The following is a 19,090-nucleotide window of genomic DNA, read 5'->3' as shown; positions in this document are numbered from 1 at the left end:
CCATCTCCCGACCACGGCCCTCCGGCTTCCTCCGAGGATGAGGACGTTCACTCGGACCGTTCGGAGGAGTTCTAGCCCTCCTCCGGCTCCCCTCCTCCCGCCCGGCGTGGTGTTGCTCTTGGGACTTCTGGGGCCGTCCCTTGGGGGGGGGGTTCTGTCATGAGCCCTCTCACTCCACCGGGTTACCACCTTAATTGGTTTCCACTATCTTCCACTCTGCTCACCTCCTTCTCTCTACTCAGCCTAACTAGCTCCACCTGTCCCTGCTCTGCTCGGCTCTAATTACTCTGCCAGCTGCGCTGCATTACCCACTAACCTCTCCCAGTATTTAAGGCCCTGTCTTTCAGCTCTCCGGTGTCAGATCGTCTGCAAAGCTCACACCCGGAACCTGTTTGCTCGCGCTTCTGGCTCACCCTGGTTTTGTGACCCCGGACCTGCCTGGTTTTTGGATACTCTTCTGCCTCAGGAGATCCAGACCTGCTTCTGCCATTACGACTCCTGACTACTCTTCAATCCCGGTAACTCTGACCAGCCTTCTGCCTTGCTACTACGTATTTTGGTTTTCCCTTGAACTGTACTGCTGCCTGGTTTCATTCCGCCCCGTTGTGTCTGTGTTTCCTCCCCCAGGACTTCTGGACCACCAACCACCGGCGTCATCGGACGCATCGCTGCCACTGGGGGGAGGCACAGACCCAGCACATCGGACGGGATAACCCCTGGAGCCTTCACTCACTCCCTACATCCCTTTCCCCTTAAGTTTAAATAAACTTTCTGGTGTGACGCAATTGTGGTCCTCTTGTCGTCTGTCTGAACCGTGACACTCTTATTTTTATGACAACCTGGCAAGTGATGAGTGGCAATTACTAACACATGTACAGTGGGGGAAAAAAAGTATTTAGTCAGCCACCACAATACTTATTTTCCACCATAATTTGCAAATAAATTCATAAAAAATCCTACAATGTGATTTTCTGGAGAAAAAAATTCTCAATTTGTCTGTCATAGTTGACGTGTACATATGATGAAAATTACAGGCCTCTCTCATCTTTTTAAGTGGGAGAACTTGCACAATTGGTGGCTGACTAAATACTTTTTTTCCCCCACTGTATCTTGTAATGTAGGCAGACTAGGTTGATTGTGTATGTACAGTACTTAGCCACGGATATAAAGGTCCTGATCAGTTATAACTGAAGGTTATAACCTCTCTGGCTCCTGTATCAACTCTGCTCTATCTCAACACAATAAGCCCACACAGAAGAGTCTGAGCAGAGAGTAGAGCAGACTATTTATAGAACAACTCTTTTCCTGTCTTCACTGTTTCCTTTTACCTCATTGTGCCCACTTGTTACAAAGAGAAAGTATCAAAAATGTCTTTGTTTTTTTGGCGGGGGAAAGGGGGGCTTAGGGAGAAGTGGGGCTTAGGGGGAAGAGGGGCTTAGGGGGAAGGGGGGAGCTTTTCTTCAGGGCATGGTCCTTCTCATGGTTCCATCCTGCCCTAGTCCCTTACCATTGTCATTAAAAAACATTTGAGGGATGAGGCTGGAGAAATGTCACCACTCTCAAATTCATAGGCAGCGCTATGGATGCATGACCGACCATCCATGATATCAACGTTATAGTTTTAACCATGTTTTGAAGCTATACAGTGTTTGTTTACATTTACATTGTTTACAAACATTGGGAGTAAAACAAGCTCATAGTTTGGGTTCTGATGGGGAACCACAGTGGAACTAAGCTCATGAGGCATTTATAAGTTATGTTCTTCAAGAATCAATGGATACATTTCATTAATTCAAAAGTCAAAAAATGGATGAAGCAACTGCAGATTGCCCCTTTAAGCTTTGCCTCTATTATGAACACAGACCAAAAGCTTAATAATGGAGTCTTAGATTTAAAAACAACATTCATCCTGCCCTTCGTAGCCCATGCAAAACATACAATTTGTTTGGAGATGAATCTGATTCCAGATGTTTACAGATGTTTTCACCTTGTCTCCCCAGCCCAGCAGATGCTCCTCCTATGCCAGGGAGTGAACCGGGTGCGAGAAGAGGCAGGACAGTCCACAATGTGGAGCCACCACAACCACAGCTACCCAGGTGGGCTAGGGCCTAGTCATACCGTAGCCTGGTCCCAGATCTGTTTGTTCACTCATTGTTACGCCAAGGAGTTGACATGATAGCACAAACAGATCTGGAACCAGGCTAAAGGAGTTGACATGATAGCACAAACAGATCTGGGACCAGGCTAAAGGAGTTGACATGATAGCACAAACAGATCTGGGACCAGGCTAAAGGAGTTGACATGATAGCACAAACAGATCTGGGACCAGGCTAAAGGAGTTGACATGATAGCACAAACAGATCTGGAACCAGGCTAAAGGAGTTGACATGATAGCACAAACAGATCTGGGACCAGGCTAAAGGAGTTGACATGATAGCACAAACAGATCTGGGACCAGGCTAAAGGAGTTGACATGATAGCACAAACAGATCTGGGACCAGGCTAAAGGAGTTGACATGATAGCACAAACAGATCTGGGACCAGGCTAAAGGAGTTGACATGATAGCACAAACAGATCTGGGACCAGGCTAAAGGAGTTGACATGATAGCACAAACAGATCTGGGACCAGGCTAAAGGAGTTGACATGATAGCACAAACAGATCTGGGACCAGACTAATCATACCACCACGCTCGCTGTCTTATAGTAAACAAGACACTTCATATTGAAACCAGAGAAGAGACTACGTAGGCTGCAACATGGGGTCACGTCCTCAGTGATCACAGCCTCAACACTCGGGTCCGTATCCCAAATGGCACCCTATTCCCTATATAGTGCGCTACGTTTGACCAGAGCCCTGAAGGAATAGATTTAGGAATAGGGTGCAGCTTTCGTCTCCTCTTCAGTTCCACCTTAAAGGGCAGAGGTCAGTATAGAGTCCAAGTTGGGAAGGATATTATTCAGCTGTAGCCAGAGATGGGACATGCTAGTAAATCCAGTAGTAGTGTAGCATTACAGACGATATTGAGGGCTGCTGCCCAATACCAGCTCCACTTCACAAAGGTATTGTGTTCACTTACAGAAAATAAAGTACAGGCTATAAGTATTGTCATGTGGAAAATGAGGAAGACACACGAGCTGTCACTCAGTTTAGACACTTGAGAGCCAGGCTGGAGAAAAGGACCACAGGGACCACGTTTATAAAGTTATAAAGTATTTTAATGTTGTTGTTTTGTTTTTTTTTTCAATTCAAAGAGAGTAGAGCAACATAAAAGGATGATATGTGAAAGGGATTCAATAGCCCACTGAAATAATACACTGAAATTGCCCTCCATACATTGGCATTCATTTTCATTATTATTTTTTAAAATTACTTTCTTAAAATAAACGTTTTAATCCAACATCAATTACACGATAAAGTGGATGGGTTAAGTTTAAAAGCTGAGAAAATGAGGCACCCTCTATTTGCTCAGTCAGACAGACACGGACTGGTCACTGGCAGGTTTAAATGATCCTCCAGAGCGACTTACAGTTAGTGAGTGCATACATTTTTCATACTGGCCCCCCGTGGAAATCGAACCCACAACTCTGGCGTTGCAAGCGCCATGCTCTACCAACTGAGCTACAAGGCCGTTACCAAGGAAATGCGAGGAACGCCCTTTATGCAAAGTTATTATAAAGCACCAGGTTACTAAAGCACTTTGTGACAACTACTGATGTAAAAAGGACTTTATAAAATAACAATGATTGATTGATGGACATTGCGTGGTTATTATGCTTATTTGTAAACAGATAATTAACAAATAATACAAAGTCGCCTAAAATAGACTTTAAAGACAGCGGCAGGTAGCTTAGTGGTTAAGAGCTGCCAGTAGCCGAAAGGTCGCTGGTTCTTATCCCCGAGCCGACTAGGTGAAAAATCTGTCGATGTGTAATTGCTCTTGTAAGTCGCTCTGGATAAGAGCGTCTGCTAAATGACAACAACAAAAAATAAAGACACATGTTTTTATATAAAAGATAAGTTAGATTTAATACCATAAAGCAAATGAGCTGAGAGGCTTAACTTCACATGGGAACTAAAATATAAAGGTGATGCATAAGGTTTACTATAACGCACCATCACGCAGTAGCCTAATGTCACAAAGTGTGATCTGTATTTGAAAGCTGCAAGTCTATTCAACAAAAGCAAATCTTATTTCGATAGGCAGAATTGAGCCAGGCGCATTGAATTCCAATATCCACTTGACACACGTTGCGCACTTGATATAATTTTGGGGTTACTGTCTGTTTGACATGTTCAGGCTATAATTCATCACACAGGTGACCGCATGGCTGGTCGACGCATTAATGATTCTCCATCCATTGGGAAGCGTCAGGCCTATAACTTCAGATCAACCGTAAAATATTTCCAGTGTTAGATCCACATCTAAATTGAATTTTGAAAAGTAGGCCTATTTACATTTCACGATTAGAAAGGACTATATTTCGCCTTGTGAGAGTGCATTGCATAGGCCTCCGTTGCACTTATTTATTTAGGAGCGCTAGAGTTCATGTCATTAAGGGGTTCGTCTCCTGAGTGGCGCAGTGGTCTAAGGCACTGCATCGCAGTGCTAACTGTGCCACTAGAGATCCTGGTTCGAATCCAGGCTCTGTCGCAGCCGGCCGCGACCGGGAGACTCATGGGCGGCGCACAATTGGCCCAGCGTCGTCCAGGGTACGGGAGGGAATGGCCGGCAGGGATGTAGCTCAGTTGATAGAGCATGGCGTTTGCAACGGCAGGGTTGTGGGTTCGATTCCCACGGGGGGCCAGTATAAAAAAAATATGTATTCACTAACTGTAAGTCGCTCTGGATAAGAGCGTCTGCTAAATGACTAAAATGTAAACTAAATGGACCTTTAGTTCAGTTTAGGCCTACGTTGCACTTATTTATTTAGGAGCGCTAGAGTTCATGTCATTAAGGGGTTTGTCATTCAGGGTTGGCCTTGGCTTTGACTCAACGACCCGAGTGATTCCCATACACTTCAAACACTATGCTAATTGTTCAGATTAACAATCCGCTCCAATCGCTAACTAACAATGATGGCAATTAAAATGTTTGTCTATTAGAATAATAGGGTCAATAAATCTAAATGCAGTCAATAACGTTTAGCGCTGTGGGGGGTTATGCTGTAGGTAGAAGGAGTGTCCGTCTGTGTGTATTAGGCCCATTCGTGCTTTTTAAATGTATATCCTAATTTAGCCTATTGGTCTTGATTGATTTGAAGGCTAATAGCCTACAAGTCATAAAGCGCATTTACATTTAGGTCATTTAGCAGACGCTCTTATCAAGAGCGACTTACTTGTCGGTAGAATACGTTTGTGTGGCATTTAAGAATGCCTTATAAATAGTAATTTTATTCCAACACTATGCCTAGGGTTTTTCATTCGCACGTTGACCATTTTTGATTAGATTACACTTTACCCAATTTAATTTTGGGAAGTTTGCTGCTGTAGGCTATATCGCCCAACATTGACTGCTGTCGCACGTCAGAGCGAGAGCGCATATAGTTAATGCGTTGCATAGCAGCGGACGGTGGCGATTATATAGGATAGATACACTGTATAGCATTAACCGGTTGTTAGCCTGTACAGGTTATGGTCAATCTGACCGCAATAAGGCAGGTTGGAATTTATTGTCATGAATCTTGCCCTGGAGGCAGTTCTGCAGAATGGTCACTAGCTGGCAAAGCCACAAAGTCATAACATCGGATTTTAAATCTAACCTTAACCATAACCACACTGCTAACACTAATGCCTAACCCTTAAAAAAAGATCAAAAAGCAAATGTTTGTTTGTTTTCATACATTTTTACGATATAGACCATTTTGACTTTGCAGCTGGCCCATCTAGCGGAAATCGCTGGTGTTCTGCATCCAGGGCAAGATTCATGACAATAAACGTCAACCTTCCGTTATAACCTAACTCTAAAGCATACCTAAAGCATATTTTCAGATACAGCTGGTATAACAGTCAGCCTCAAAGGCAACAAAAAGGCTACAGCAACGGAAAATCCCAGTGATGAAGAGAGTTTTCAAACACAATGTTTTTGGTTCACAAATATAATCTCATCCCAAACAAACCCTTGTGATGATTTGCCAGCAGACAGTCCACAGCAATGAAGGTAGAACTGGGGGTTTAAAAAAAAAGGAATATTCTCCCGCAGGAGAAGCAAAAAAACAAAAATAATATCACAACAAATAGGCGTGTCCGTGTGACTAAACACTCCAGTTAGGTTCTGTGTAAATGATGTCTGTGTGTTTCACACAGGCAACGAATGGACGGACACCGCTTATGTCATAGAATAGCAAATTAGTTCTGAGAATTTAGGGGCTGGTTTAGCGGCATGGGTGACGTAGGTAACTCCTCTACCCCATGTGACCATCTAGGTCTGGTAGAATCCAAAAGTAGGGGGAATAAAAAAAACTCAACACTCGATTTCTCTTCAAATATATACAAAAATATTACAATTTGTACATAATTTCACTTTACATTTGTATTACACTTGTTCTATAATTTATATTGTGCAATATGCACGAAAATAAACATCTCAGAAAGTAGTTTTCTCAGCTAGCATTAAAAGCTGACTCTCCCCTGCCCTCGGAAAGTGGTATCATCACAAGCTCAAATTCCGAGAATTGAGCTCTTCTGATTCTTAGAACTGGGGGTTCTTAGAAGTGGTCATGCAAGAAGTTTCTAGGAAAGCAATACCAGGTGATTTTTTAAATTCCTTTTTTCCTTATGTAATTTGGCGCGAAGTTTGGCTCTTCATTACAGATGTTGGTGTGTTTCTGAATGTGTTTTTTAATAATGTAAACCTAGGTGATTTTAAAGGTGTAAGGTGGACGGTTTTGAGCGCACTCTTTGGCGGGTGCCAGCTCCTCTTGACATCTTCTGCCTGTATAATATTCCGCTGTCTTCACTTCACGCTCTACGGCTCTCGGTTCGCCTTGTGTCGGTTTGACAGTAGAGGCTTTTTTTTTAATGTACTGTGGTTTATTCTGTTAGACGTGACTAGTGTGCTGGAGTACTAATAATAAACCAGGAGTTCAGTTTGACTAAAGCCTTCTATATTCTTAGCAACCCTAAGTATAGCTCTAACCTGGCTGGATTTTGCAACCGTGTCCTTGTATTGATAACAGCGGTGTACATGTACATTATTTGGTTCATTATAACGTGATTCCCACCGGCAATAACTAAATAGCCTAACTTGCACAGTGTGTTGGGGCTTTTGGCAGATAGCCAGGGGTATGTGTGTCAAGGGTGTTATGCTACATTGTTTTAGATATCCAGACAGTCTCGGAGAAAAATAATCAAATCGAACTATCGGTACTGAACGAGCACACCGGGATCTGGTTGCACGAGATATTGATTGTCTTGTCTCGCCGTTATCACCCCAATGAAGTGTAGGCTAAGACTATGAATAAGAGCCAAATTTACTATCTGTGAATGTGATCGAAAAGTTAATAACTGAAAATAATTACATTTGTCAAATATGACGTGTGTCACTAAAGCGGTAGCCGTAGGTGGGTTATAGCCTATTTATATGTTAACCGTTGAAAACCGTGGTTACTTCAACCGGTGTATACATTCTTTTATTTCAAGTTCATTTCGGGAGGTGTCAAGTGGCAGCCTGAGACTTGGGGTTGTGGCAGAGAGTGATACATCTGTGTCCAATGTGTTTGCGTGTTATTGAACGGGTTGGCTCCACATGTTGTTCCACGTGAAGAAACTGTCAGTTGAACAATTTATTACATGGGGTTGGACGGAAGGAATGAGGCTAGTAGTAAATTATCCGTTTGAAATTCGCAGACTGTAGTTTAAACATGAGCTATGCCAAAAGTGTTCTCAAAATATGCTGAAGTCTTCTGGATTGCGGTGCAAATTGAAAGTTGTGTTATTGCCATAACGTGTTCTCCTGCGTTTGACTACCCGCTATTTATATTGCGGAAGATCAGACAAACTTCTAGGGTAATATATTAATGATCAGACGTATACACTTCTACAGTAAATTGATGACATCTTGTGGTAGAATTTAAAGTATCATATTTTAAAGTTCATGGAGCAACTTGTCTTTTAATCTACCTTTTAATTGCATGAAAAATGTAAACTGGGTTTTTTATTATTATTTATTTATTATTATTACTACTATACTATAATAATTCATACATTTACGTCATTTAGCAGACGCTCTTATCGGGAGCGACTTACAAATTGGTGCATTCACCTTATAGCCATTTTATTTGGCAGTCAACAAACAGTACGTTTAAATCTCCCAACTTTTGTCTGGACTATGCTCAAACTGTTTTCTCCATCACAAATGACGTGTGAATAAGAAATAGGCTAGCGGTAGCCTACTGGTTGTTTATTAACGACATAACGGGGGAACATGTAGACGAAGTATTTGGAGTGTGTTGGTTCAGAGGGGGAAGAAAGAATCAAGTTCGAGTCCGATACGGAATGTTGAACTTGTAAGAAATGCCGAGATGACATAGACATGATATTATTTAAAGACCCGCCAGCCTGGTTTCATAGTCTAGATGTAACATGGTAAACGTAAAGCCAGGACCCGCAAATTAGTTTATGGTTCCATAAAACAGAAGGTTACATATGGGTGGTTGGGTGGGCATATAACAGAAACATCTAGAAACCCAAAGGTTGCGGGTTTGAAGGTCCTCGCCTACAAACCTGCTACTTTGCAACTACTTAGCATGATAGCTAACCCTTCCCTTAACCATAACCCACAGCCCAGCTAATGTTAGCCACCTAGCTAACGTTAGCCACAACAAATTGCAATTTGTAACGTATTGTACAAAATGATGGCCGTCAACTAACACACACGTTTCGAAACGTAACACATCATACTATTTGGACTGTGGCTCGGATTTACCTTTGACTATGTTATGTCTGACCCTGAGTCCAGGCTGGACACGCCCCCTTATAATTTGTCATAGCCTGTGTGTCAAAGTCGGGTGTATTGTGATGCATGGGGTGTAGGCTACTGTGCTGTAGGGAAGAAGACCCCTTACACCTGGTGTTTGCATTTCTCAACTATAGCATGAACTGTTCCCACACTGTTTCCATGACTATGTGACATTACATAATGTAGGCTAGCCTACTGCCACAGAACCCATACGCCATACAGAACCAGTTTGTGACTGCAGAATGCTTGAGTTGACTTTTTATTGAATAAGGGTTCAGGCAAAAATATATCCTTCATCCTCTACGTTCATGTTTGAGTGCCAATAATAAACGAAATCAGGCGTTATCCCACTTGCGGAACAAGTGGGGCTGCCCCAGAAAATGTGGCTTGAAAGCGCCATAGTTTCTTTATTCGGTTGAATGCTGCCACCTACTGGCTGAAAAGTCCCACTGCAATCAGAGAATATATGGTGCGGTGGTGAGCATTTTTTATTATTAGAATAACCAACACATACAAAAAAAAAGTGACAAATGCCAAAATAACCCCAGCTTTCATACAAGATGCCGTCCTTTATCTTGTATATCACAACATTTAATGTCATTCAACCCTGTTCCTGGAGAGCCTCGTGTAGGTTTTCAACCCTGTTCCTGGAGAGATACCCTCCTGTAGGTTTTTGCTCCAACCCTAACCTAGCGCACCTGATTCTAATAATTAGCTGGTTGATAAGCTGAATCGGGTTAGTTACAACTAGGGTTGGTGTAAAAACCTACGTGAGGTAGTTTCCCGGAACATGGTTGGAGAGACCTGCAGTTTGGGCCATATTCCACTGGGTTTCACCACCAAGATACTACTTATTTGATTTGATGAATGACCAGTATCGGAGCTGTGTATATAACCCTATTGTATGTATATCCATGGCTCTGACTAGAAGAATTTTGTTTTACATTTTTATTTTCCCCAGAACTTGACAAGATGGCTTGCGCAGCAGACAGCTGCATCCAGTTCACGCGTCACGCCAGCGACGTGCTGCTGAACCTCAACCGGCTGCGTAGCCGGGACATTCTCACGGACGTCACCATCCTGGTCAACAGACAGCAGTTCCGCGCCCACAAGACTGTCCTCATGGCCTGCAGGTGTGTTGTGTTCACTTGACTCTTAGGGAGTGTCCCCAAACTGCACCCTATTCCCTACATAGTGCACTACTTTTGACCAGATCCCATAGGGGTCTCTGTAACCGATGTCCCACGAAGACAAGACGGGTCTCGGCGCCTGTAACAGATGTGATCGTACTTCGTAACTCTCTTGCGTCGTATTTTTTTAAAAGGACCGTCCAGCCAGTGATCCCAGTTGATTTGTGTTGATAGCTGTAGATTCCTGATTCCCAGGTGTAAAGTACTACTTAAGTATACTAAAAAGATAGAAATGCAATAATTTCAAAGGTTTTACTGCATTACAGTTCATATGAGGAAATCAGTCAATTGAAATAAATTCATTAGGCTCTAATCTATGGATTTCACATGACTGGGAATACAGATATGCATCTGTTGGTCACAGATACCTTAAAGAAAAGGTAGGGGGTGTGGATCAGAAAACCAGTCAGTATCTGGTGTGAACACCATTTGCCTCTTGCAGCGCGACACATCTCCTTTGCATGGTGTTGATCAGGCTGTTGATTGTGGCGTGTGGAATGTTGTCCCACTCCTCTTCAATGGCTGTGCAAAGTTGCTGGATATTGGTGGGAACTGGAACAAGCTGTCTTACACGTCGCTCCAGAGCATCCCAAACATGCTCAATAGGTGACATGTCTGGTGAGAATGCAGGCCATGGAAGAACTGGTACATTTTAATCTTCCAGCAATTGTGTACAGATCCTTGTGACATGGGGCCGTGCATTATCATGCTGAAATATGAGGTGATGGCGGCGGATGAATGACAAGACAATGTGCCTCAGGATCTCGTCACTGCATCTCTGTGCATTCAAATTACCATCGATAAAATGCAATTGTGTTCGTTGTCCATAGCTTATGCCTGCCTATACCATAACCCCACCACCACCATGGGGCACTCTGCTCACAACGTTGACATCAGCAAACCGCTCGCCCACACAACGCCATACACGTGGTCTGCGGTTGTGAGGCCGGTTGGACGTACTGCCAAATTCTCCAAAATGACGTTGGAGGCGACCTTATGGTAGAGAAATGAACATTAAATTCTCAGGCAACATCTCTGGTGGACATTCCTACAGTCAGCATGCCAGTTGCACGCTCCCTCAACTTGAGACATCTGTGGCATTGTGTTGTGTGACAAAACTGCACATTTTAGTGGCCTTTTGTCCCCAGCACAAGGTGCACATGTGTAATGATCATGCTGTTTAATCAGCTTCTTGATATGCCACACCTGTCAGGTGGATGGATTATCTTGGCAAATGAGAAATGCTCACTAACAGGGATGTAAACAAATTTGTGCACAACATTTCAGAGAAGCTTTTTGTGCGTATGGAATATTTCTGGGATCTTTTATTAAAGCTCATGAAACATGGGACCAACACTACATGTTGCGTTAGTATTTTTGTTCAGTGTATTTTTTTTGGGTGTATCTTTTACTCTACTGTTTATATTTGACTACTTTTACTTCACTACATTCCTAAAGAAAATAATGAACTTTTGGGTGACAGGGAAAATGTATGGAGTAAAAGGTACTGGTTACATTCTGAATGCTTAGCAGGACAGGAAAATGGTCCAATTCACACACTTATCAAGAGAACATCCCTGGTCATCCCTACTGCCTCTGATCTGGATGACTCACTAAACACACGTTTCGTTTGTAAATGATGTTGGAGTGTTGGAGTGTTGCCCCTCGCTATCAGTAAATAAATAAAATAAGAAAATGGTGCCGTCTGGTTTGCTTATTATAAGGAATTTGAAATGACTTATACTTTTACTTTTGATACTTAAGTATTTTTGTAATTACATTTACTTTTGAGACTTAAATATATTTAAAACCAAATACTTCTGCTGAAGTAGTATTTTACTGGGTGACACATTTCTGCAGTGGCAAGTGGAAACATAACCAACCTGTTACATAGGGGATAGTGTGGCATTTGGGATGCAGACTCTGTCCCGCTTTGAGCAAAGTTTGCATGTTGCTGTTGATACTTAAAGTCCCTCTCCCCTCTCTCTGTCCCCACAAGTGATTTGGCACATTGCTGTTAGTTTGATGTTACTGTTCTATACATAACTTGATGCCCCCTCTGTCTCTGTCTCCCGTGTCCTCTCTCTCTCCCGCGCCCCCTGTCCCCGCGCCCCCTGTCCCCTCTCTGTGTGTTCTGTCTCTCTCTGTGTGTGTGTTCGTGTTCTGTCCCGTGTCCTCTCTCTCCCCTCGGTCTCTGTCCCGTGTCCCCCTCTCTCTCTCTCTGTCCCGTGTCCCCCCTCTCTCTCTGTCCCGTGTCCCCCTCTCTCTCTCTGTCCCGTGTCCCCCCTCTCTCTCTCTGTCCCGTGTCCCCCTCTCTCTCTCTCTGTCCCGTGTCCCCCCTCTCTCTCTCTCTCTCTCTGTCCCGTGTCCCCCTCTCTCTCTCTCTCTGTCCCGTGTCCCCCTCTCTCTCTCTCTGTCCCGTGTCCCCCTCTCTCTCTCTCTGTCCCGTGTCCCCCCTCTCTCCGTGCCCCCTCTCTCTCTCTCTGTCCCGTGTCCCCCTCTCTATGTCCTCTTTCTCTTTCCCCTCTCTCTCTCTCGCTGTCTCCCCCCCCCCAGTTTGTCACTGTACTTAACATGATGCTTCCTCTCTCTCTGTCTCTCTCTCTCTCCAGTGGGTTGTTCTACACTATATTTACTGACTCCCTGAAGTGTAACCTGAATGCCATCAGCCTGGACCCCAAGGTAGACCCGGAGGGGTTCGCCATCCTACTGGAGTTCATGTACACCTCTAGACTGACGCTGAAGGAGAGTCTGATCATGGCGATCATGAACACAGCCACTTACCTACAGATGGACCACGTTGTAGACACCTGCCACAGATTCCTCAAATCCAGGTATGTGGACAGGGAATGGAAGAGGGAAGACTCAACTTAAAAATCAAATAAAAATGTATTTCTCACATGCTTTGTAAACAACTAACAGTGAAATGCAGATAATAGAAAGATAATAACATGAGGAATAAATTATTAAATATTAAAGCATTAGACCAATCACTAAAAGCTTCAGTCTTACAAAAGTTATACTTAAATCCGAACTGGTTCTCAAGCAAATTAGTAAGATTGTCTCACCCAATGTTCAAGAAAGGCCTTTTTCCCTTTATTCAGATTACAACCTCACACTTTCAGTTATTTGAAAAGGAAATAATCTCCCAAATGTCACTATTTCTAAAACAAGCCATAGAAAGTTGGTTGCAATTTCAATTTAATCCTCCAGAAACGACAGAACAAATAATGCAACAAATATTGTGGTTAAATTCAAATATACTAATTGACAAAAAACCTTTATTTTTTGACAGAATGTTTAAAAAAGGTATAATCTTTGTAAATGATATCATCGGTAGGACTGGTGGAGTTATGACGCACATGCAGCTAACAAAAACATATGGAAATGTCTGCTCTACCCAAAATTACAACCAAATAATGGCAGCATTACCGCAAAAATGGAAGAGGAAAGTGGAGGGGGAGAAAGTAAGGAACTTGTCTGTCGGCCTTGCATTAAAGAACATAATTGGTTAAGGAAAACTGTGATAAATAAAAAAATATATCAGTTTCACTTAAGGACCAAAGGATTGACAGCCGTCCCATATAGATTGCAAAATAGTTGGGAAGAGCTCTTTGATGTACCGATCCCATGGCATAGTGTTTATGAACTGACACGCAAAACGACACCGGATTCAAAAATTAGAATCTTTCAATTTAAATTATTATATAAAATCCTTGCTACCAATAGAATGTTATTGATATGGGGGATACAATCTTCCCAGCTCTGCAGATTTTGCTGTGAAGAGACGGAATCATTGGACCATTTGTTTTGGTTCTGTCCATTTGTAGCTTGTTTTTGGACACTGGTCCAGGAATGGCTAAAGGATTGCAATATTTACCTGGAACTAACCTTGCAGATAGCATTACTGGGTGATCTGAAAAGTCATAGTCAATCAATCAATAATATAATAATACTTTTAGCAAAGCTGTTTATTTTTAACTCTCAATCTGTAGAAGCAATGAGAATAGAAAGGTTCAGAATTATTGTAAAACATCACAGTACGGTTGAAATATATATGGCAAATAGAAATCCGATATGGATGGTGTTAAGAGATAGATGGGAGGTATTGAATAGAGCTGAAGGATGGGACTAATAACAAATAACAACAAATAATAACAAAGATAGCTAATAATGTAAAGCATACTGTGTCCATAATAAGTATATAGGCTGTATGTTGGGAGCTTTTGGGAAAGAGCACAGTTAGAAAGATATGGCATATAGAAGCAAACCGGATGGACATCATGAAAACGATCGGAGAGGTTGAGAGTAGAAGTAGTTCAGGAGCAAAAAATAAATAAATAATAATAATAATAATAATGATATATATGTATGTATGTATATGTATATATATATGTATATATATAATAGAATTATTGTAAAATTAACTGTGTCCATAAGGTGTAGATAGTAAGTATAGACCGGAAGTAGAGACCTGGGCATTGTTGTTCACTAATTTACTCCAAGTAGGGAAAGGATGGTGGGGTTGAAAAGTAATAAAGGGGAGTATATATATAAAAAAAAAAAAAAAAAATGGGGGATTGGAAGTGATGCAGACAATTACATTGATAGAAGATACAATCTATCTGCAATATTAAGCTGATCCATTCCCCCCCAAAAAAACAAAAAAAAACAAAAAAAAAAACATGAGGAATAAATACACAATGAGTAACGATAACTTCGCTATATACACGGAGTACCCAGTAAGATCAGCTGCTGGGTGTCGGGGAAATGAATACAATATTACGGGTGATGTTCTGTGGTCCGTGGCAATGGGAAGGTCACTGGCCCTTACGTTGGTCTGTCTTTCTCAGTCACTTAAGAAGATATTCCTATTTGCAAATGAGGACCTGTCAAGAGGCGAGCGCAGCAGCAAAATACATTTGTGGAATTTATGTGGACAGGGAAGGAATGTAGCATGTCTCACTCTTCCTTCCTCCTCAGTGACCCTGGCCAGGCCAACAAGCTGCCCAGAGATGAGTTCTTGGTCAGCCCCTTGCTTTTACCTCAGGACGTCCATGCATACCGGCCCCACAATGTGGTCGACAACCTGCCCGGCCGGGTCGGCCCCTTCAGAGACGGGAGGCCCTACGGCTCCAGCATGTTCAACGGGGTCAACTCCCCCAGCAACTACCACCTCTACGGCCAGTTCCCTGTCCAGGGGTTCCCTTTCCCTCTCTGCAAGCTGACAGACACCAAAAACGCGTTCTCTGACTTCTCTAAAGACGGGATCCACCACAAGCACTGTTCCCCCCCGGACACGAGCAGCGCCATGAGGGTTGAGTACAGCCGGGCGTTGAGCGGGGGCTCGGCCAGCATCCACCATACAACCAGCTACGTCTCCTCCAGGGAGGCAGCAACCAGCTACGTCTCCTCCAGGGAGGAGGAGATAAGGAAGGAGATCCACGAGGGAGGGGTCAGCCAGGCTGGTGGGGTGGGAGGCTCCAGGAAGAGAGCGTTTGCCACGGCGGGCCACAAGCAGCAGGTGGTGGTTCTGGGTAAGGAGCACGGTCCTCAGACTACAGAGGAAGACATGAGCCAGCAGCACTACCCTCTGGGGATCTCCTCAGCCGGACGGAAAGGCCTGATGAGCAGCCCTCAGAGCCCGCTCAAATCTGACTGCCAGCCCAACTCCCCCACCGAGTCCAGCAGCAGTAAGAATGCTGGTCTGTCCCTCTCCCAGGCCGGCCGGTGTGGTGCCCAGCCCCCACAGGGAAGCCAGGACCCCAAGGCACGCAACTGGAAGAAGTACAAGTTCATCGTGCTCAATCAGAGCGCCACCAAGGAGGAGGAGGACGTTGGGCTGCAGGAGCCGCGGCTCCGCTCCCCCCAGCGCCTGGGCCTGCCCCCCTACCCCCACCACTCCGACCCAGAGCACCTGGACACGCAGGCCAACACAAAGATCAGCGAGCACGTAGAGGACCTGCTGGCTCCACAGGCCTCCCGACTCAACAACATCATCAACAGGTAAGGCCTACGGTCGTACTGGATCAAACACTGAGCTATAAATGTAGAAAAACTGTAGCATAAATGCTTGATTGTTCCCATTTTGATGTCTAGGACTTTTAAAATGCTTTTGTTTATCTTTAAAATTTTGTTTGCCGTCAAAAGTATCGCTGCAACTTTTTTTGTCCACCGTCACAAGTTTTATAAAGCAATTTATAACATGATGGCATGGCCCTAGATGACTGCCTTCCACTGCCACCTGTAGCCTCGTCTCTTTCTGCCCACCCCCCTCTTGCATCTGAATTGTTGTTGTGGAGGAATGTCGTCTGACACGCAGCTGTTTGTTTTAGTGTCTCCAGAGCTCTGGATGGATCACAGAGGAGCGCTGACAGCCACTCCTCTCTCTACATCGGCCACTTAAAGTGCACCTCCTGCGGCGCTCCTCCCCCGCAGCACTCTGAAGTGTGTCCCAACACCCCGGCCTCCCGTTTAGCGGAGGAGATGGCAGAGCTGCACTCTGAGTACTCCGACTCTAGCTGTGGTGAGCACACGCTGCTTTTGAACACTGGATGAGTCGCAAATGACTCCCTATTCCCTGTGTAGTGCACTACTTTATATAGGGAATATAAGGAAGTAGTGCACTACTTATATAGGGAATATAAGGAAGTAGTGCACTACTTATATAGGGAATATAAGGAAGTAGGGCACTACTTATATAGGGAATATAAGGAAGTAGTGCACTACTTATATAGGGAATATAAGGAAGTAGTGCACTACAGATGCGCGGTCTTAATATGACCCTGGTTCTCACAGCAGGAAAATAATCCTGCAGCAACAGGAAATCTAAATTATGTGGATTATAATTACTGGATATTTTTGTAGGGGTTGATAAATGTTTCATTAGGTCAAGTCACATTTTAAAAGTGGAAATTACAAACTCTAGAAGCCTTTTAAACCTTGAATACACTACAATTTGCATTTCCTGCAGTATAGGAAAATACTCTGCAACAACAATGATCCAATTTAAGATAGCAGATCTGTATATAGGGAACAGGGTGCCATTTGTGATAGCATATCTGTATATAGGGAACAGGGTGCCATTTGTGATAGCAGATCTGTATATAGGGAACAGGGTGCCATTTGCGAGGCAGACATGACCACCTCATGGACAGAGGCAAGCTTAGCTGCTTGTTGCTTATACATGAGACCTTCTTGAAAATGATTGAAGGACCACCAATCTTGATTTTATTCATTAGTTGAGCTAATGCTTCTCCTTACAGAAAATGGTACGTTCTTTTGTAACGAATGCGACTCCAAGTTTGCTGACGACGGCGCCCTGAAGCGCCACATGCTGCAGGTCCACAGTGATAAGCCATACAAGTGTGACCGCTGCCAGGCTGCTTTCCGCTACAAGGGTAACCTCGCCAGCCACAAGACCGTCCACACGGGTACGTAGAAGCAATAACAAACACGCGTTAACTGCTCTGCCCACTAAGTTTGGTACCTAGCTAACCGTTTGCTCTGTTTTTTTTATTTATTTTTTATTTTATTTTTGCGTTGCAGGAGAGAAGCCGTATCGTTGCAACATCTGCGGTGCTCAGTTCAACAGACCAGCTAACCTCAAGACCCATACTCGCATCCACTCAGGAGAAAAGCCATACAAATGTGAGACGTGCGGAGCTCGATTTGTGCAGGTGAGCAGAGCTCCTCTCTTTTCAACAAGTAGGGCTGGTCTACCACTGGATATCCTTCTTTCCCCACTCATTTCTTCTTCGTTGTAGTCTTCGTAAAATGCAACTCACCACCACACTGACCCAGTAGTCTCATCACGTTGTTGTCGTCGTCAGGTTGCTCATCTCCGTGCCCATGTGTTGATCCACACCGGGGAGAAGCCATACCCGTGTGAGATCTGTGGAACTCGCTTCCGTCACCTGCAGACGCTGAAGAGTCACCTGCGCATACACACAGGAGAAAAGCCCTATCATGTAAGTACAACACCATAATACACACCCTATCATGGAAGTACAACACCATAATACACACCCTATCATGTAAGTACAACACCATAATACACACCCTATCATGTAAGTACAACACCATAATACACACCCTATCATGGAAGTACAACACCATAATACACACCCTATCATGGAAGTACAACACCATAATACACACCCTATCATGGAAGTACAACACCATAATACACACCCTATCATGGAAGTACAACACCATAATACACACCCTATCATGGAAGTACAACACCATAATACACACCCTATCATGGAAGTACACAAACTACACAATTCAACTTGATCTCTCAGTCAGTGTGGCATTGATGTACACACTGAAATCGAGGTGTTAAACCAGGAAGATCGGAGGAAAAAAAACTGACCTTCTTTTTATTTTTCAGTGTGAGAAATGCAACTTGCACTTTCGCCACAAGAGTCAGCTTCGATTGCACCTTAGACAGAAACACGGAGCGATTACCAACACCAAGATCCAGTACCGCATGTCCACTACAGAGCTGCCAACCGACCTGACCAAGGCATGCTGAACTGGATCAGGCAGATGGATCAACCGACCTGACCAAGGCATGCTGAACTGGATCAGGCAGATGGATCAACCGACCTGACCAAGGCATGCTGAACTGTAGCAGGCAGACAGACAGACAGACAGGGGGGCAATCTTGACCATGGCATTGAAAGACCCCCCGACGTGTACAATCATCCAAAATTGCAGTGCCACACTGTGTTGTATCAGATGATGATCCTTTAACATGGCAGTGCATTGCCATTTTCTAAACGGGTTTCCTCTAACATGTGAACGTAGAACCACCTGTGGTATCTTAGTCCCTTTTATTGTTTCTATATATTAACATTATATTTAATTTAGTTGGGAGTGTTTTTATGCTTTAGAGAAATATAAAAGCTTTATTTTGTTGATTGGGGGGGGGGCG

At 43.7% G+C, this 19,090-nt stretch overlaps 1 protein-coding gene across 3 annotated transcripts in view; it reads left to right on the top strand.

Annotated features, from left to right (window-relative positions):
* LOC121534173 (B-cell lymphoma 6 protein homolog) overlaps positions 1-18,815 on the top strand; it is a 56,708-nt gene extending 37,893 nt beyond the window's left edge. The window contains exons 2-11 of one of the 3 annotated variants that reach the window (XM_041840705.2): positions 2,001-2,096; positions 9,921-10,092; positions 12,762-12,983; positions 15,133-16,155; positions 16,485-16,675; positions 17,415-17,582; positions 17,698-17,828; positions 17,982-18,119; positions 18,545-18,725; positions 18,772-18,815. In XM_041840705.2, the coding sequence (XP_041696639.2) occupies positions 2,001-2,096; positions 9,921-10,092; positions 12,762-12,983; positions 15,133-16,155; positions 16,485-16,675; positions 17,415-17,582; positions 17,698-17,828; positions 17,982-18,119; positions 18,545-18,688 (2,285 nt within the window). In that variant the 3' untranslated portion in view covers positions 18,689-18,725; positions 18,772-18,815. Of the gene's footprint in view, positions 1-2,000; positions 2,097-6,660; positions 6,751-9,920; positions 10,093-12,761; positions 12,984-15,132; positions 16,156-16,484; positions 16,676-17,414; positions 17,583-17,697; positions 17,829-17,981; positions 18,120-18,544; positions 18,726-18,771 lie in introns of those variants that run through there. The other 2 variants (XM_041840704.2, XM_041840706.2) reach the window with 2 other exon arrangements.
* The last annotated feature ends 275 nt before the right edge of the window (positions 18,816-19,090 follow it).

Source organism: Coregonus clupeaformis, unplaced genomic scaffold (assembly GCF_020615455.1).
Source record: "Coregonus clupeaformis isolate EN_2021a unplaced genomic scaffold, ASM2061545v1 scaf0008, whole genome shotgun sequence".
Taxonomy (NCBI): Eukaryota; Metazoa; Chordata; class Actinopteri; order Salmoniformes; family Salmonidae; genus Coregonus; species Coregonus clupeaformis.
This window is presented reverse-complemented; position numbering and strand designations above follow the sequence as displayed.